We start from the raw sequence: 20,164 nt of genomic DNA, 5'->3' as shown, positions 1-20,164 counted from the left end.
CCCACGAAGGGGTTTAGTTGCTCATGATCTCCTAAGCTCCAAAGACAATTTACTGAATTTTGCTCTAGAAGCGGTGTGTCCTTTCTCAATTCTTAGAGGCCTATTTATAGGGCTTAGGAGAGTCCTAGAAGCCCTAGGAATCCTATAAATTTCGGAGATTTAAGTCCAAGTCCAATTATGATAAAGAAAACCTAAGTCCAAATCGGAATAGGATTCGCCCAGAATTGCGTTCCTATCTTGCGGGGCAATTTTGGCAATGCGGCGCTCCGAATTAGGAAAATGATATTTCACAATGATTTGTAGAAATTTGAGTTAGCTTTCCAGTGCCACTTGAATCACCTCAATCGGATATTTGAGCTGAAAGTTAGGGCCAAAATACCGAGACATATGCAGAATCCAAAATTGAATCCAATCCGATTTTGACTCCAATTTGAAAAATTCCGAATTAATCTCTTCCTTTATTTGATTAAACTTAACCATGATTGGTTAAGCTTAATCATATCTTCTAGGTCTTCTCAAAGTGTGCTTTTAAGCCCAAAATGAATGGAATTAATTGCATCTTTATTTATAACCTGAAAACACAAAAACAAAACAAAATCAAACAAATAACAACGCTAAGGAATTAACATATGCAAATTAAGGGGCTTGAATGTGCAACATTCGGCGCTTATCACACCCCCAAACTTACATATTGCTAGTCCCTTAGCAATACAAAATAGAAAATAAACTGAAAAATAAAAAGATAAGTCCATCTTTCATGGGATGTACGATTGCATTTAGCACATGCAACAAGCCTTTTAAACCCCTAGGCATTCCCTAGAGGACGAGTGAAGTCTCGTGAGGGTTTTCCAGGAATGATACCCACAAACATTGTCATCATTATGTTATTCAAAAGGATAAAGCATCACAAAAATAATGGTTCTCATTCATTAGCAGGATTAAAATTATAAACTTCATTTTCAAAATTCCAAGGAATTTACAAGTCAAATCACTTACAAATGGCAGATTGAGATACACAAATTTCTTTTGTCATGAGAGGCTAATTCTTCAACTAAGGTTGAAGATGAAGCCTCACCATTGATTAGTTTTATATTTTTATGTTTCGTTCGTACAAATCCGTCGTTTAATGTAATGTATGTTCGTTTCAGTTCAATTGTGTGACAAAATTGTGATTGATTGTTGTTTATAAATCGTGAAAATGTTGGATATTCGTTGTGTTTCATCCAACGGATACATCGAATGATTTGATTGAGACTTATATCCATTGTGATTTACGGATACAATGGATGATTTCATCTCAATTGGATATTCGTTGTGATTTGTAATAGAGATGGATTCATCGAATGATTCAATTGGTTTATAAAAAAACAATAGAACATATATAGGGTTTAATTGTTTGTCGGATGCATGAATGAAAACATAAGAATGTATGCTTTGATTTGGTGAGGTGAATTCTAAAACCTTAGTCGTTTATCTTTTGATTATTTTTATTTTATTTAGTTTATGTTAGTTTATTTTCAAAATCAAAATCATTCGGAACTAGGTTAAGATATAATTGATTTAGATAGAAATTAAATTTCACAAACACAATTCCCTGTGGATCGACCTCGCACTTGCACACACACTATATTGCACACGACTCGTGCGCTTGCGAGTACAATTAAATTTGTACATCATTAGCGTCCACTTTCAGAGTGGACGCTAATAATGAGTCTTCAGCGTCCACTTTTAGTCAACCCTATTGCTCAGCAATTTTATTTTTTTATTTTTATTTTTATTTTTCTACATACTCTTTAAGGTCCACTAAAGTCGACCCAAAAGAGTAGGTATTAGCGTCCACTTTCAAAGTGGACGCTAATAATGGTTCTTCAGCGTCGACTTTTAGTCGACCCTATTGCTCAGCAATTTTATTTTTTTTTATTTTTTTTTATTTTTCTACATACTCTTTAGGGTCCATTAAAGTCGACCCTAACAATGGGTCTTCAGCGTCCACTTTTAGTGGACGCTATTGGTCATCAATTTTTATTTTATTTTTTTAATTTTTCTACCTACTCTTTAGGGTCGACTTTCAAAGTCGACCCTAATAATGGGTCTTTAGCGTCCACTTTTAGTGGACGCTATTGGTCATCAATTTTTATTTTATTTTTTAAATTTTTCTACCTACTCTTTAGGGTCGACTTTCAAAGTCGACCCTAATAATGGGTCTTCAGCGTCCACTTTTAGTGGACGCTATTGGTCATCAATTTTTTATTTTTTTATTTTTCTACCTACTCTTTAAGGTCGACTTTCGAAGTCGACTCTAATAATTGGTCTTCAGCGTCCACTTTTAGTGGATGCTATTGGTCATCAATTTTATTTTTTTAATTTTTCTACCTACTCTTTAGGGTCGACTTTGATCTTTTTCCCGCTTCTTGAATAATTCCCGCGTGTATATTAGGGTCAAGTTATTAGCGTCCACTCTATTCATCTTTTCGATCAGCTATTAGCATCCACTTGGATGTGGACGCTAATACTTAGCTATTAGGGGCGACTTTCAAAAGTCGCCCCTAATAGTTAATTATTAGCGGCGACTTTAATAAGTCGCCCCTGATGAGTCAATTTCTTGTAGTGTCCCCCCTGGGTCCGTCTCACTGATAGCATTAACAACACATGCACTTATATATATGTATGAACGTTTTCATATGATCATATTTAAATTCACTTAAATATGGATTTGTCCATCTCCTATAAGAAGATGGATAAGAGATCAGTAAAAATGAAAACCAAACACTTCTCATATAATAGAGCTCATTGTTGGGTCCACAATGTCTTGTTGCCCCCTATATTATCTTGGTTGAATTCAAGGCATTTGGCTATGATATCATGTTAAATTACAAATTGAACAAAAATGACAGTATACATCTATCACAACACTTTCTTTTTTTTTTGCAATTATCACTTGCTTCAAATTCATCTAGCCTTTTAATAAAAACACTTCATTCACCAAATTACACTTTGTCTCCACAAACTACACACAACTCACCAAAACTCAAACGTACAAACAACAAATATTTCAAGTTAACTCATGCATGTGTCAGATTTGGCCGTTAGTTTGGGCAACGTCACATGTGGCTAGCATATGCATGCGCCTAAGCCATTTTTGTTTTATTAATATGCCCGTCTTTTGTATGAAGGCGAAGTACTGTTTTAGTGATAGAGAATCTAGAGATTAAAAAGACAAGAAAAAAAGCTAACGCAAAAGTTTGTTAGCCATGTTAGTGATGGAGAATCTAGAGTCGTCCACTCTGTTTTGTTAACAAACATAGCAAAAAAGTTCATATAATTCTATACATTCTAAAAAATACAAAGTAAACTAAATAAAATAGTTTTTTATGAATACAAAATAAACAAAATCTTTCACTAAACCTTTAACGCAATCAAATCAATTCTCACATATGGTGCAATACTTAATATTTCTTTGGTGTTTTGAAAGTATTTATGTTCAATTTATGCTTATTAATCAAATAAATGTTTGCCTTGCTTTGCTTTCAAAAGCATAAAAACACTTTCAAAATTGGTCGAAAATCGACTAAATCACATAAACAAAACAAAAAATCAAGTAAAACATAAGAAAATAGCATTTTTAAAAAATGGGCTATATGGCCGATTTTTTTTATTTTTTTAATTTTATTTATTTATTTATTTTTTATGACTTATATGGCTGATTGTGAGTAGTTAATTAATGTAGTATGTTTTTAAATTCTAAATGTTGTCTTTATATAGTTTTGGAAAGTAATAAATTCTTAGAAAATAATATCATACATTAAATTTTTTAACTTAATCAAATCACATATAAGGAAAATTATTGAAATATAATTAAATGTTCTTAATTAAGCTAATTTAATGACTGGTTCACTCTTAAGAAACCGGTTAAAAAATTATGCCTTAAAAAACCGGTTTAGTCTTAAAAAAATTGGATTCACGCCACATGTCGCAATTCTAGACTACTCTAAAGAGTGATTCTGGTATTATTACATTTTTCATTGAAACTAACGGATAAATCTGACACAAGAAGTAACTCGAAATAATTTAGTAGCTTGTTGGTTTGAGTTGAAATGAGTTGTAATTATAGGTGACAGTGCAATTAGCTAGAATAATGGTTTGGAGAGGTAAATTGTACATTCTACCTGAGCTGGAAAGGTTACAATTATATCTGGGTTTGCACTGCATAGTCAACCTAATATGCTTGAAAAAAAGAAAAGAAAGAAAGTGAAGATCAACATTTTAGCCCATGTGATAAAGTGGTGCATATTAATTAATGTGATGTCACATTTATTTATTTTTTCTAAATATAAATATGTTAGCCTAATTGGATTTGGACGCTGTACATTAAAGAAAATTAGAAAAAAGTGTGTCAATTTAATCGAGCTGTTAAGTCGAGTCTGTTTACATGATATTCCGATCATCATTATGGGGATGGTAGAGCACCTTTGTTTTCTGATGACTTAAAGTTGAGTGCTTTTTCCTTCCATGACATGATGGAAAGGAAGGGTGGATAGCAGACAAATCATTATGTATCCATCTCTTTTGTGTTTTTAATTTCCTTCATTTTCTTTTTTCCTAATTCCATCCCAGGATACAGTTGATCGCGTATCAGTACTCTAGTTAAGAATACTTGAAAAAACAAAGATAAACATAAGTGACTTACAGGGAATAGTGTCACTTCGATGTCTAAGCTAGTAAGGTGATCTTTGAAAGGGTATGAAACAAGAGAATGAAAAGAGAAGGGAACACATATCGGTTCGCAATCTTTTAATAGGATTGCCAGTGATAGGGCTATGGCAAGATCCGGCATGGAAGGTAGTAAATTCTCATGAATGATCAAGCGAGTCTTTTCCTTATAAAGTCAATTTTTCCTTTATAAGATTAAGTCGGGATACCTTTCCTTCTATAGTCTTTTTATCATAAATCTGTTGGGCAAGTAATTGATGACCAGGAGACTGTTGATTCATGAATCAGCTAGGAGATCAGCAGTCAATTAGAGGTCTATAGGTCTGTTCATCTCTTTAGGGGCTACTCAATCCACTTCCTAGTGTGCGCGGGAGGGGGTATCCATCGGTCGAGGTTCCATCAATTAGCAATCTTTCTATAGAGGTCCATACATGTTGGACCATGTAGTATTTTATATCATCACTATCTTTACATAAAAACCTAGAAAAAAATAATTAAGAATATAGTTTTCCTTTAAATTGGTTTAAAGAAAATCCCTCCATTGAACATGAATCCCAGACGAACAGAATTTTTTTTTTTGGGCTCTGTTGACGTGGCAGGGCTCCTTGCGATTTTTTCACAGTAAGAGGTTCAGCGTTTTTCTTCTGCGCTTGGTTCCTTACACGCCCCCTTGTTGCAACTCTTGTGGGCGCGTCACTTTTCCGGCGATCCCGATTCCAGCACCGGTGCTCCGGCGTTCCTTGCTCGGTGAATTATGAGTCGGTGAGTTATGGTCAAACGAGCAAATAGGGGCCGTGGGGGGAAGAAGGTATCAAAATTGTTGTTGAAAGAGGCTTCAGCGAATTTGGAGGTTGCTTCGCGATCTCTGAATTGTGAGGTTGATTTGAGTGAGGAGGAAGAGATTTGTGAGGATGGGATGCTTCGAAGCTTGATGTTCAGAGCTTGCCCGTTGAAAGCAGTTATGTTCTGCGAGTGGAGGCTATGGAGGTTTCTTCTGGGTTTCTTGAGGATGAATCTGTGAGCAAATCTGGTGCTGTTGAGTCTCCAGTTAAGGTTGCTCAGAAGAGTGAAGCACAGGATTGGAGGCAACTGTTTCATAAGGAGAAATCCATAGGAACATTGCAGTATTTCGCTCCTTCTCATGAGGGTGGAAGAGTTGTAGTGAAGCCTCCAAAGGAAGCGATTAAGGAAGGTATTTCAAAATGGTCCTCTTCTCTAGTAGGCCAGTTTCTTGATAAACCTCTTCCTTATTATATTGTTAAACGTTCTGTTCAGAGTATTTGGGCTCAATATGGGAAGGTTGAAGTTTTCTTGTTGGAGAATGGATTATATTTGTTTAAATTTGCTGATGAGAAGACACGAGATGAGGAGATGGAGGCAAGAGTCTGGCATATGGCTAATAAACCTTTGATCTTACGCAAATGGACCCCTGGTATACAACTTCTAAAGATTTCTCTATCTTCTGTTCCTGTTTGGATTAAATTGCATAATCTGCCTATTGAGTTTTGGAATGCTACATGTTTGAGTTATATAGCTAGTGGTGTTGGTAAGCCTATATGTGCTAATTCGGTTACTGAGGAACAGTTGAGGCTTGGTTTTGCTAGAGTTTTGGTTGAAGTAGATATGAATTCTGTTTTTCCTAAAGAGGTTGAAATTGTTGGTGTTGATGGGGGTAGGGTTGTAGTTGGCATTGAATATCCATGGCTTCCTGTTAAATGTAAGAAATGTAAGTTGTTTGGTCATCTTTCTCATACTTGCACAAAGGTTGAGAAACAGGTTTGGCTTCCAAAACATACTGAGCCTGTTCAAAATTTGAATGCTGGTCTTGTGGTGGAAAAGGCTGCTGAGTTGAAGAATGGTGGTTCTAATATAGTGGCTGAACCTAAATGGAATGTGGTTAGAGCTAAAAAAATTCCTGTTTCCAAGTCTACTGTGAAGGATAACCAAAGTAATTGGACTAATTCATTCCATCTTTTGGCTAGAGCTGATGGTAATCTTAAATCAGGGGTGAGAGGTTCAGATACTTTTTCTTCTCTTCAAAATGTTATTGAGTCTGCTATGGTTGAGGAGAGTGCAAAAATAAAAGGGAAGGGTAAAATGGGTGAAGAGGAGGAGGAGGTCTTGATGAGAGGTTTCTCTCCCACCTTATGAATTTTTTGATTTGGAATGTAAGGGGTTTGAATCACCCCTCTAAGCAGAAGGAGGTTGTGAGTATGATTAAAAGACATATGGTTAGTCTTATTTGTTTGATTGAGACTAGAGTGAAGGAAAATAAGGCTAATAAGGTGAAGGCTTGTATTGTTCCAGATTGGGACTATGTTTTTAACTATGAGAAACACTATTTGGGAAGAATTTGGATTTGTTGGAACAATTCAGATTTTGAAGTGATTGTTCTGGATAAAAGTGAGCAAAGTATTAATTGTTTTGTTAAGTCTCTTAATAGAAATCTTTGTTGGTTTCATTCTTTTGTCTATGGGGCAAATTAGGGGGTGGATAGAAGGCATCTTTGGTCTGATTTATGTTCTATGAAGGGAAAAGTAGGTAATAATCCTTGGATGATTTGTGGGGATTTTAATGTAGTTCTTTCTTTGGCTGAAAAATGGGGTTCTGATAAGCTTTCTTCGTATGAAATTGAATTTGGTCAATGTGTGAATGATCTTGAAGTTTTGGATCTTAATTTTAGTGGGTGTTTTTACACTTGGACTAATAAAAGTGAGGAGCCTTGGTTTGTAGCCAGAAAATTGGATAGAGTTTTGGCTAATGTGAATTGGATGCGTTCTTTTGGAAGTACTGCTGTGGAATTCCTTTCTGAGGGAATTTCTAATCATTCCCCTACTATTATTTCAGCAGGTTCTTTACAAAGTTTTGGCCCTAAACCCTTTAAGTTCTATAACTTTTGGTTGGAGCATGAAGGGTTCTTGGATTGGGTTAATGAGGGTTGGAGCATTCAGACTGAGGGCTTCCCTATGTATCAGTTGTATGTGAAACTTCGGTCTATGAAAGCTATTTTAAAGGAGAAAAATATGGTTTGTTTTGGGAATTTAAAGCAAAGGGTTATTCAAGCTCGTGAGAATCTGACTTTAGCTCAGAATGGTGTTCTTGCTTCTTTTGGTAGTGCTGATAGTCTTCTTAAAGAGAGGGAATGTCTTTATGCTTATGTTTCCATTACTAGAGCTGAGGAATCCTTTTTGAAACAGAAGGCTAGGAATCAATGGTTGCAATTGGGAGATCAGAATAATAGTTTTTTCCATAGATCTCTAAAGGTTCAAAATGCTAGGAAAACTATTAACTATTTGTGGGATGAGCATAGCACTAAAGTAGATGATGTTGATCAGATCAAGAAGGTGGCTGGGGATTTTTACAAGAATCTGTTAGGTACAGATCAGGTGCAATTTACTGAGGCAAAAGTAGCTAGAGTTAGGCAACTTATTCCTGTTGCTATATCTCTTGAACATGCAGCCATTTTGGAGAAGAAGGTTACTGCAGAAGAAATTAGAGACACCTTATTTCATATGAAAGCAAACAAGGCCCTTGGTCCTGATGGGTTTTCTGCAGATTTTTTTAAATCTACTTGGTCTATTGTGGGACAGGAGGCAGTGGCTGCCATTAAAGGTTTCTTTTCTTCTGGTTTATTGCTAAAGGAAGTGAATGATACTATTCTATCTTTAGTGCCTGAGAAGGTTAATCCATCTGCTATGAGAGACTTTAGGCCTATTGCTTGCTGTAATGTTATATATAAATGTATCACAAAGATTCTGTCTAACCGAATGTTGCCATTTTTTAGGTGATTTGGTGAGTATGAACCAATCTGCTTTTATTCCTTCTAGGAATATTTCTGAGAATGTTTTATTGGCTCAGGAACTTGTGAGGGGTTATCATAAGGAAAAAGGGAATCCTAGATGCACTTTAAAAATAGACCTTATGAAAGCATATGATTCTGTGAATTGGGATTTTATGCTTCGTTTTCTTCATTGCTTTGGCTTTCCTAATAGGTTTTTGAGCTGGATTAGGAAGCGTATCACATCTCCTAAATTTTTCAGTTTGTATTAATGGTACTTTGATTGGCTAGTTTGAAGGTAAAAAAGGGCTGAGGCAAGGTGATCCTATATCTCCTTACTTGTTTGTTCTTGCTATGGAGGTTTTTTCTTGGATTATGGCTGATCACACTAGTGGTAATGGTGGTTTTGAATTTCATCCTAAATGTGTGAGAATGAGGCTTACTCATTTGTGTTTTGCAGATGATCTCTTGATCTTTTCAGAAGCTAGTTTGAGCTCTATAAGAGTTATCAAGGCTGCTCTGCTTGAGTTTGAAAATTTGTCTGGTTTGAAAGCTAACCCTTCAAAAAGTTCATTTTATTGTTCTGAAATTTCAGATAGATTGAAGCATGTTCTTTTGGATGATTTAAGGATGAAAGAAGGTCATCTCCTTGTGAGGTACCTTGGAGTTCCTCTCATTTCTTCTAGACTTTCTTCAGCTGATTGTGGAGCTTTACTTAGCAGAATTTATGGTCGAATAGATTCTTGGCTTTCCAAAAATCTCTCTTATGCAGGTAGGCTCCAGTTGTTATCTTCTGTTCTTTACAGTTTACAAGTGTATTGGATGCGTATTCTCATTCTTCCCAAAAAGATTATTAGAGCTATTGAACAAAAATTCAATAGGTTTCTTTGGAATGGGAAAGAGGAAGGTGTAGCTAAGGCTAAGGTTGCTTGGTCTAATCTTTGTTTTCCTAAGAAGGAGGGAGGTTTGGGGTTGAAGAGACTTGCAGTTTGGAATCTATCATCTATGCTTAGGCATATTTGGAGCATTTTTGCTAGGTCTGGTTCCATTTGGGTTGCATGGGTAAGAGAAAATCTTTTGAAGAGAAAGAGTTTCTGGAGTGTAGGCATTTCTCAGAACTATTCTTGGAGTTGGAGGAAAATCTTGAAGCTGAGAGATATTGCCAAAAGATTCTTAAAGTTTGAGGTTGGGAATGGGGATAATATTCATATGTGGCTGGATTTGTGGCATCCTGCAGGGATATTAATTGAGCAGTATGGCTTTAGGGTTGTTTATGATGCTCAAAGTAATATTGAAGCTAAACTGTCTTCTGTCATCTGCAATGGAGATTGGTTTTGGAGACCTGCGAGATCAGAAGCTTTAGTTGACATTCAAGCTAGTCTTTCTGAAGTTTGCTTAGGCTAGTGTGATAAACCTATTTGGCTTGGTTCTAAGAAGGCTGTCTATGTTAGTGCAAAAACTTGGGAAGCTCTTAGAAAGAAGAATGCAGAGGTTATTTGGTGGAAATAGATTTGGTTCCCCCTTGCTATCCCTAAGCTGGCCTTTATCTTGTGGCTTGCAATGAAAAACAGGCTTCTTATAGGTGAAAGGTTACTTAAATGGGGTTATAAGGGTGATATTCAATGATGTTTTTGTCATAGTCAAATTGAAACTCGTGATCACATCTTCTTTGAATGCAGTTTTAGTTCTAGAATATGGAAATATGGCATGGTTCGTTGTAGGGTGTGTAGGCCTCCTGTTATCTGGGATCATCTTGTGCAGTTAGGGTGTAATTGCTGGGGGAATAAATCTCTTAATTGCTTGTTGTGTCGGGTGGTTTTTGGTTATGTGGTTTATAACCTTTGGCGTACCAGAAATGAGATTAAACATGATGGTGTTCCCAAAACTGATGAGCAATTGTTGAAGCAAGTTTTCTGGGAAGTCAGGTCAAGGATTGGTGTGAAAAGAGGTTTTCCTAGATCTAAGGAAAACCTTTTGTTGTGCTCTTTGTGGAATTTACCTCCTACTATTCTTTGTAATTTTGATTTGTAGGTTGTTTCCCCTGTTTTTTGCTTTGTGAGGGGTTGTTTCCTCTGTTTTCTTTGTAAGGGGTTGTGTCCCTGACTTTGGAAGGAGTTGTATCTGTGCTGTGGAGTTGCTCTATTTTGAGCTTTGGTTTAATGAAATACTTATTCATCTAAAAAACATCCCTCCATTACTTTAATCTATTAAAAAATTACAACTTGGTTTATTTTAAATAAGATTAGATTATCAGATAAAAATATGTGTGAAAAATACATATTCTAAAGACATTGGTCAACTCAACCGACTGAATTAGAGAATAAGCACGGATTTTTGACATTGGGGCAGATGGCAATGTTAAATATAGTGGTCAACAGCTCAACACAAGTGGGGCTCTCAACTTAACCTGTTCACTCAAAACCTATGTATAGTTTGTTGGCCTTATATGACATTGACTCTAGAGTGGGCGACTTCCTGTTCCCCTATAAACAAAGTCAATGGTGATAATTATACATATTAAACCCAACTGCCAATAACTCATAAAAATATTGGTTCCTTAGCAGCAACATATTTTCACCCTTGGCTCTTGTCCATAATAGTTTCTATCTCCGTCCCTGACCTTGACTGTCCTGATAAACTGCCCGTAATAATTTATGGCTTTGTTCCTAACTTTGACTGCCTTGATAAACCGTACTCCTATAACTGCAAATGTGGCCAGTTTGTGGGGATCAGGCTAATTTGTGCTTATTGTAGACTTCATTTTCTCCTTGTAGGCAAACAACTTGAATCATTTGCAAAAGTAATAAAGCATGCAGGTGTGGATTCTGTGGTTGATTGAGATTTGATACAAGCTGAAGGGATTATAATATATATAAGGATTATTGAGTCTTTGTTTTTATGTAGAAAACAGCTTTAGTCAGCCCTACTGACAATTGTAATTAATATGAAATCCATTCAATTACATAGCAGCACAATAATGTGCTCATAGTTCTCTATCACTTTAGGAATTCGCGGGATCAAAAGTCACACAATAGAGAATTCATAATTTAATAAGCATGCCATGATCTAAGGAACATGATTCTCTTCATGAAGTGGTTCGAAATAGATAGAATTTTAACTCATGTGATTAGAGTTGGGAGGTCCTAGCTACTATGCATGCAAAATATGAAGGGCAACCAAATGTTGAATTGGTAAAAGAAAAAGAGTAAAAGAGATCCTTAATTTAAAGAGCTTCCCACTCATTTCATTTGAGAGGTCAGAGGAGTGGGAGGGAAGTGCAATCATTCACCCAACCACTAACCCACACAATCATTCCCAGAATATTATTATTTGTCACCTCGTGCCCACTCTCTCAACTCACAACTCTCAAGCATACCTAGAAAAAAGGTATCATAAATTTGCATCCCCTTTAATCATACTGTAAGTTTTAAGTGTTGGCTAAATGTTCGGTGAGCAAAAGGGATTCAAAATGTGTCAAATTACTATGTGCGTCCAGACGGAACTCATAGCCGTCCGGACGGGATGTCAACGTTGCACAATTAATTTCTTCCGAGAGCCATGTCTGCAAGCCCGTCTGCATGGCGTCCGGACGAGAGAGAAATCCAAGAATTCCAGAGAGCCTCGTCTGCAACCTCGTTTGCACCCTGTCCGAATGCGCCACGCCAAAAGAACGTAGAAAGCAATGTTGCCCTAGAGCCCGTCCAGACGAGCCCATTTACCGTCTGGACGGCTCATAGTCTGCTAGTTTAATTTAAGTGTAATTGAGTTCTAACTAGACTAGGTGTCTTGGTATTATATATATAGATCTCTATAGATTTGTATAAGTCAAATTTCTACATCTAGAATTCGCCGTCGTGTGCTAAGAGAGTCTGTGATATAGAGAGTATGTTCTCTCTCTTAGAGTGATCGTTTGTTTTTACTTGTTGATTGTTGAAGTAAAGTCAACTGGAGTTTCGGTGAAGGGAGATCACGTAGAAAGATTGTTCCAACTGTCTCTGGAAAGAGCTACTGTGGTAGAAGGCAAGTAGGTCACTTGTCTTATACAAGATCGTGTCAATTGCAAAGGTTTTGTAAGTGTGAACATCTTGTAATCTTTTATTCTTTTACTGAGTTAGTTGATTTCTTGGGTTTGGCTGCCCCAGAAAGGTTTTACGTTTATTGTTTATTGTTTCAGATATTTTTGGTTGTTTATTAATTGTTAGGTCAGATTTATTTCCGCATAACATTGTGTGAAACACCTATACATTCAGAATAGGCGTCGTTTGGAGTCGTATATAGAATTTTCAATCGGTATCAGAGTGGGTTCACTCTGTTGGGATTAATTTCCTGAGTGTGATCCTAGATTCCGCATAATATGTCTCACACAGTTGCACCTAACTCTCTTCCCGTCTTTGACGGATCGAATTATATGTTTTGGAAAATTTGCATGAGAGCATATCTGAAATCCGTAGATGTTTGGCATATTGTTGAATCTGATTGAATAATCCTGATAAGGCAATTACCGAATTGTCTAAGGATGAAGAGAGCGCTTCTTCTGCAAATGACAAAGCTTTAAATGCCATCTTCACATCTATCTCCATCAAAGAATTCTCAAGAATTTCTCGATGTCTAATAGCTAAAGAAGCATGGGAAACATTGGAAATTACTCATGAAGGATATAAAATTATGAAAGCTTCTAAAATTCAGATGTTAGTTTCTCAATTTGAAGAGATTAGGATGGAAGAGGAAGAGATATTTAATAATTTTTATTCTAAGCTTTGCACTATTAGAAACTCTACTATTAATCTTGGAAAGAAAATGACTGATGCTAAGATAATAAAGAAAATTTTAAGATCTCTACCTGCGAGATTTATACCTCAGATTACTGCTATACAATAGAGTAAAGATCTAGGGACAATGAGAGTAGAGGAACTTGTCGGTTCACTTCAGACATTTGAACTCATGTTACCTAAGAACAAAAGCTCAAAAAATCTTGCTCTTAAGATCAAGGCTGCTAAAGATAAATTTGTAGTTCACTCTGTTGAGAACTCTAGAGATGATGAAGCAATAGCTATGATTGCTAGGAAGTTTAGGAAAGTTTTCAGAAACAATGGAAATTTTAGAAGTAGGAATCTAAAAATTCTGTGAATCCTAGTCATGAGGTTAGAGATAATTACGAAGGCAAAAATGATGAAAATCATAAAGATAAATTATCTTGTGGTCGTAAGTGTCATGAATGTGGTGGTATTGGTCATATTCGTGCTGATTGTGAAAATTTGATAAATTCAAAAGGCAATGCCTTTAGTGTGACTCAAAGTGACGAGTCAGACAATGAGGAAAAAGCTAAAAATGATGCTAATTATGTAGCTCTTGGGGGTTTTTTATGATAGTGAACATGAGGCTAGTGAGTCTAACTCTCTAGATAGTGAACATGGCATATGTGATAATGAATCAGAAGAGGAGGTTGATCTACAAAATGCTTATAATGATATATGTGGAATGCATTAAATTGAAGAAGTTGAATAAGCAGCACTTGCAGAAACTCAAAGAAGTTAATCTTGAAAATGATCAACTTTCTATTACCTTAACTGATTCACATGCTATTCATAATACTTTGCTGTCTGAAAATCACATGTTAATTGCCAAAGTGAAATCCTTAGAGAATGATCTTAATGAGTCAAGAAATCACCTGAAAACCTTCTCTAGTGAAAGGCTAAATCACATGTTGCATAATCAGAAACATTCGTTTGATAGAACTGGATTGGGCTTTGATAAATCTGCTGTTTCTTCTACTAATGTTGCTTCTCCTTCAAAGTTAATTTTTGTGAAACCAGCTTGTAAAGAAGAAAGTTTGACTAAGAAGAAGGTAATGTATCCTCCCGTTTCAAGAGGTGAGAAAGGTAAGGGAATTCTAACTGATTCCTATGTGTCTAGTGCTACACCGAGACGTGCTCATATGCCAAGAAATCAATCTTCTCAAAGGTTCATTCCTACATGTCATTACTGTGGTAAGATTGGGCATATTCACCCTAATTGTTTTCAGTTGAATAATCATGAGTCAAAAAGAGGCTATTCTCGTTCTAGGGATAGTCATGAGAAATTAGTCAACATGCTAAGGGGTGTTATTACCCAGTTAAATGACTTGGACAAGAGTCGCACTTCTGTTCCCAAAATGAAGAAAGTTTGGGTTAAGAAGGTTGATACCATTCACCCGTTGAGGGGGAGTAGTATTGGACTCACCTAGTTTAGATGGGCACATTGCATACCTAGGACAGACTTTGCTCATATATATATATTTGTGTCCTAGCGTCATAGTTTGTTGGGTGTTTGTTTTTTGGTTTAAATTTTTGATGTTGTTTCTTTTCTCTCTTTTGTCTTATGTACTCAGATAGTCCATTAATTTCTCATGTTACTTTCATGAATTTAATTCATTGCGTCTTGGAATATTCTAAATATGCATGAGATAAAAAATTGTTTCAATGGACTTGTTTTTGTGGTTACCTAAAGCTTGAGCGTATATGGTATGTTTTACCTATGCTTAATTCTTATGCACACTTGAGCTTAATTTGAGGTAATTTTTTAAAAGTGAGGTATGTTAGGTAACTACATGAGGTGTTTTTGACTAGTCATATTTTTTTCAAATTGACCATATGCTAGTTGAACCTGATCTGAATCAAGAAGTTGCAAGTTCCGATTCTATGATCCTTCTTACAATTTATGTTTTTTGAAAAGTTTCACGTACGTAATCAGTTGAATAAAAAAATTCATGTTAGGTATGACAAAATAAATTGTAAGTAACATCTATATGTTTTAAACAATAATTAAATTTTATTGAATTGTTTTTAATATTCTTAATGAATATTTGTTCCATGCCACTTTAATTTGTTTTTTCTTAAAAAAAAAAAAAAAAAATTGACCTCCCTAAACTAAAATCCTCACTCTGCCACTAATGATGTATGGAATGTATTATAGTTTATTAAGGATTTTGGAGTACTAGATTTAAAAGTCTTTACAATTTAATTATGATGATCAAGAATTGCTAAATGGTGATTTACTGATTTATAAAACATTATAATGAATATAATGTCCTAGTTAACCTGTGAGAATTTTTAAATACTCATGAAAGTTTTAATAAAAAGAAAAATATGCTTTAGTGTGCCCATTGTGGAATCCGGAATCTGGGTGTTAAATATATATTTCCCAAGACCTCCATACTCATCGTGCTACCAGTTCAGAGATTGTTGCGTCATTATCAGAACAAATTTCTGGCTGCAATGTGGATTTAGTTTCCACCTCTTCATCTGTTTTCCTTGAGAAAGCTGGCTTTTTTGGAGCTGTTAGAGCTGCAGTTTCATTTTTAAGCATTGATGAAACTTCTAACATAGATGGCCTGTCATTAGCATTTTCCTGGACGCATAAAAGAGCTATTTGGATGCATCTAATTAATTTGCACGATGAAAGTGTATCATCCAGAGTAGAATCCATAAATTTCATGCCTTTGCCTTCTTTCCACAGCTCATACGCCTGAAATTATAGAATATTAATCATCAAATACTTAGCAAAAGAAAAGAAGTGTAACATTTTGATCCACAATTGTCTTAGGAATGTTTACTAAAGTTACTTACATATTCTAGCATGTTTAGGCTCTCATCCAAACCATAATAACGTGCAGTCTTCTTGCCACTAATGATTTGTAGAAGTAGAACTCCAAAACTATAAACATCAGATTTGATGGAGTACACACCATCTCTAACATACTCCGGAGGAATATAACCACTGCATTGGATTTTTTAACATCAAAATTGATTATTTAACTAACAAGAAAGCATAGGTTATAACGCTTTTTAGGCAAAGTACTTACTATGTTCCAACAATCCGATCTGTGTTTGCTTCACGATCATTTCTCTTAAAAATTCTAGCCATACCAAAGTCTGAGATCTTGGGTTTCATCTCGTCATCTAATAAAATGTTGCTAGCTTTCAAGTCTCGGTGAATAATTGTCATTCTTGAATATTCTTGGAGATACAAAAGCCCTTGTGTAACCCCTTCAATGATGTCAATGCGTTTCCTCCAATCCAATAGAAACCGTCTCATAGGGTCTATGTGAAATTAGATCACGAAAACTCAGTCATTCAGTTATCATGGGGCCAATAAAAGAATAAGATGCAAAAAAAAAAAAATGCCCAGATATTTAAAAGACACCTTGTGCCAGTATCCCTATAAGCTTTTGTTTAGATGACCTTGGCTTTTTTTAAGCTTAAAGGGTGTTTGGCACAAGTGTCAGCATCAGGAATTATTGGCATGCAACTTTCTATGCAAATGATGCAATAGCTTATTGCATCTAACATTCTCTCATTCACTGTAATTGAATTGCAGGAAAGATATATATCAAACCAAAGAGGTAGAAGTCCAAGCTTTTGTTTGGCATGTACTCGTAGATCAGCATTTTTTCATCCCTCTCAATGCAATATCCCAAAAGTCGCACAAGATTTACATGTTGCAGTTTTGCAGTAAGTATAACCTCATTCTGAAACTCCTCAAACCCTTGCACAGATGTTTTTGAAAGCTTTTTAACTGCTATTTCTTGTCCATTTGGTAATACACCCTGATAAATAAATAGACCTTACCCATGATTAGTTGATATCTTTTCATCATTAAGATACTGCAACACATTTTCTACTCCTGCTGCCAAAATGTAGCATGGGAGTGGTTTATAGATAGAGGGTATGTTTCTGCCAATTTATTTAGTCTACAACTTGAAGCACTTGTAATGATGATGTGTTAATGCCACAAAACATGTAGTCTAACAGAAGTTTACCTTGTAAACGGGACCATAACCTCCCTCTCCAAGTTTATTTTCAATTGAAAGTCTATCTGTAGCTGCCTCAATCTCAACTAAATTAAAAACTTGCATATTAGGAACATTGCCATTAAAATTTCCTGCAGCTGCCATATGATTAATTTTGGACTCCGATCCTTTAGATGTAACAATCATTCCTATATTAACAGAAAAATAAAAACAAAAAATAAATAAAGTAAAAAATAAATAAAATAAAAAATAAAAAATAAAAAAAGAGAGAAAAAAGAAAAGATGCCCAAAAGTGTCAGTTTCTCAATCATGGTGTTTAATAGTAAATAATCCTAACTTGCAATTATAGAAGGTGATAGTAAATGCAGTAGCAAGACTTTACCTTTCAATTTGAACATTCTCCTCCGTAAGTAACAGACGACAAGCCCCAGTAGGAGAACAACGGTAGCAGTTGTAGTCAAAACAATCACTAATAATCGCCTCTTGTGTTTTCCATTGACATTATTTCCTTCCTCCTGAGCTGATAAAGCATATCATCATGATGAAATTTATGAGAGACTAATATGTCAGAAAAGATCTTAAAACAATGTCAGTCTCAAGCTTCTAATACTTTCGATTGCTGAAATAATTGAATGTTTGTATAGTTATTAGTTTAATTATTAAAGCATGCCAGATAATCTTCTATACATACCAATGACATATATGTCATGTCCTATCTCTGTCAAAGACAACCCGATAACTCAATTAAAAGTCAGTTTCGTAAGGCCAGCCAACTCAAGAGAAACATTAGTGCACATATAGTGAGCTTTGCAAACAAAAGTTAAATTTGAAAATAAAAATCTATTTTTTCAAAGTTGGAGAGCCACACTTTTCAAAGAAACCAAACATCAAACTCTCTAAGGTCTTTCTCTACTTTAGTTAAATATTCTTTTTTAATTCTTTCTTTGTTTTTGGTAGATGGGAGAAATAATGAAAATGAATATATAAGCGTAAAAAATGAAATAGCTTTCACTTTTTTACTTTCTGGCTCTTGATATTTACAAAGCTTGTCTAAGAGTAGTATTCTCATTAAACTCTTTATTCTTTAGTTAAAATTTGGCTAACAAACTCAAAATTTTAAGTTTAACTTAGACATGAAGTGGAAAGGGCATTGACATATTGACGTATTTGAATTCTTTACATATGTGGGCAATTAGATTAATATTCTTCTTTTTTGTCTTTTTTAACAAATTGGCATTCATTAAAAATAAGTGACGATACAGGAGAGACAAGAAGCTAAAATAAGCTTCGACATGAAGCTAAAAACAAACTTAGACAGAATAATCTAATCCAGACAGACCACTAGCACTTCTAAATAGGTGAAAATGGAAGTAACCTGCAGATGCAGCTGATGAAAGCCGCAGCGCAATATGATGGATACAACCATCGAGAGTACGAATACCCCTATCAAACATCTAATTAGGCTTCCTAAGAAAGTAAATTATTTTCACAAATAATATCAAATAAGTCTGCTGCATCGATCTCTTACCTGCTGCTAGAGAAAGCTCCGAATTGTCATCATAAGGGAGTTGCCACGCAACGTAACCAAGTAGTTTCTTCTGCTTGGCATAAGCAACCTTATTTTTGACAACCTCAGCATCATCAAAGCAGATCCAGACCGATCCAACTTTGCAGGATTTCACCACATATGTAGGATTGTATATTACAACAGCCCCATTTGTCTGAATGTAAGCCTTGATATCCTTATAGCTCATCATCCCATCAGGTGTAATGGCTGGACCCGTAGCCGGTGAACCAATAACATTTTCTTTGGGATTCTTTAATGTCCACGCATAGCCATGGAAAGGCAAGGCCAAGACCAATTTTCCAGCAGACATGCCCCTATCAATCCATATACGAATACCATAATCCGTGCTTGCATTGGTGATTGGGTCAAATAAGGCTGCAAGAGCACCTGTAACGTTTGACTGCTGAGGCGTATAGTAGCCATAAGCCATGACATGAATCCAATCCAAGTTATCCCTTATGGAATCTACAGGGAAAGAAGCGTTGCCCAAATATATATCTGGTGTGTTTCTAACTGCTGCAGTTAAGATCAATTGTGTCTGGTTAGATTGTTTTGCCTCAGAATCCACGGCGGCTCGCCACTCCTGAAAGAGTATCCCCATATGGGCCATGTTGGAGCTTGTGTTTGCTGAATCCCAATTGAAGTCAAAGCCCTGGAAGCCATAAAGCCTTGCCATTTTCATTGAAGAGTCGATGAATGATTTTCTAGAGGAAGCGTTGCTGACCATCGATGAAAGGACTGTGTGGTTTGCGCTTGAGCCCCCAATAGAAAGGAGGGTGGTGATTGATGGGTTCTTTTGTTTAACGGTGTTGGTGAAGGTGGAGAAGTATGGCTGAGCAGAGTATGGGATAGAGAGCTCGGAGGACGAAGGGTTTACATCAGCAAAAGCGCAAATAAGGTGAGTGAAGAGGGCTGAGTTTATGTCTGAAATGGGTAACAAAGAACCGCTGCCGTAGTACCAGTAACCTGCTCTGATCCAAGTTTGTGCAGCTGAAGGCTTCAAGTACTGTAAAGAAAGAAAGACAGAGAAAAGAAGAATGCTGATGATTTTGGACATCATGGGAGCAAAGCTATACTTCAATTCAGAAGAAGGTAAAAGCTTGCCTTGAAAGTGGTGGAGAGGAGGTGGGTTAATTTTTTAAGGATATTTGTCTGAGACATTTGAAGAGAGGAGATCAGGTGACGTATTAATGTCATCTTTCTGAGGGACCCTTTCATTGCCAAAGTCTGAAAAATATACGTGAGATTCCAATCAATTCCTTCCCATAGGTAATTACCAATTAATACGAAATTTAAAAATTACCAACCACAAATTATATCT

The 20,164-nt window shown here is 35.9% G+C and overlaps 2 protein-coding genes across 4 annotated transcripts; one reads left to right on the top strand and one right to left on the bottom strand.

Moving 5' to 3' along the window:
- Positions 1-5,691: 5,691 nt before the first annotated feature.
- On the top strand, positions 5,692-11,327 carry LOC132162298 (uncharacterized). Its single transcript, XM_088511368.1, has 8 exons — positions 5,692-6,841; positions 7,291-8,433; positions 8,495-8,649; positions 8,780-9,877; positions 9,926-9,979; positions 10,071-10,210; positions 10,342-10,436; positions 11,263-11,327. Exons 1-8 carry the CDS (start codon positions 5,692-5,694, stop codon positions 11,325-11,327), a joined length of 3,900 nt encoding a protein of 1,299 aa, XP_088367494.1.
- A 4,184-nt stretch (positions 11,328-15,511) lies between these two features.
- Positions 15,512-19,964, bottom strand: LOC132161828 (class V chitinase). Of its 3 annotated transcripts, none has more exons than XM_059572025.2 (7): positions 18,805-19,964; positions 17,659-17,796; positions 17,286-17,464; positions 16,862-17,072; positions 16,329-16,566; positions 16,093-16,243; positions 15,512-15,991 (listed from the first exon to the last, which is right to left on the bottom strand). In XM_059572025.2, exons 1-7 carry the CDS (start codon positions 19,901-19,903, stop codon positions 15,683-15,685), a joined length of 2,325 nt encoding a protein of 774 aa, XP_059428008.2. In that variant the 5' UTR covers positions 19,904-19,964; the 3' UTR covers positions 15,512-15,682. The 3 variants fall into 3 exon arrangements, with proteins under 3 accessions (XP_059428008.2, XP_088367004.1, XP_088367005.1); XM_088510878.1 differs by having other exon boundaries at positions 17,286-17,362; XM_088510879.1 differs by lacking the exons at positions 16,862-17,072; positions 17,286-17,464.
- Positions 19,965-20,164: the final 200 nt, after the last annotated feature.

The sequence above is a fragment of the Corylus avellana genome, chromosome 10 (assembly GCF_965113065.1).
Source record: "Corylus avellana chromosome 10, dhCorAvel1.hap1.2, whole genome shotgun sequence".
Lineage (NCBI taxonomy): Eukaryota > Viridiplantae > Streptophyta > Magnoliopsida > Fagales > Betulaceae > Corylus > Corylus avellana.
This window is presented reverse-complemented; position numbering and strand designations above follow the sequence as displayed.

What these genes read in the sequence shown, in the direction of transcription:
- LOC132162298 (XM_088511368.1), top strand. Translation starts at nt 5,692, where the DNA reads ATGGAGGTTTCTTCTGGGTTTCTTGAGGATGAATCTGTGAGCAAATCT. An exon ending in CTTTAGGCCTATTGCTTGCT is followed by an intron (nt 8,434 to 8,494) that starts GTAATGTTATAT and finishes GCCATTTTTTAG; the next exon opens with GTGATTTGGTGAGTATGAAC. An exon ending in AAGGATTGGTGTGAAAAGAG is followed by an intron (nt 10,437 to 11,262) that starts GTTTTCCTAGAT and finishes TTCTCCTTGTAG; the next exon opens with GCAAACAACTTGAATCATTT.
- LOC132161828 (XM_059572025.2), bottom strand. Translation starts at nt 19,903, where the DNA reads ATGATGTCCAAAATCATCAGCATTCTTCTTTTCTCTGTCTTTCTTTCT. An exon ending in CTTGGACTTCTACCTCTTTG is followed by an intron (nt 16,567 to 16,861) that starts GTTTGATATATA and finishes AATTTCACATAG; the next exon opens with ACCCTATGAGACGGTTTCTA. An exon ending in GCCTAAACATGCTAGAATAT is followed by an intron (nt 15,992 to 16,092) that starts GTAAGTAACTTT and finishes CTATAATTTCAG; the next exon opens with GCGTATGAGCTGTGGAAAGA.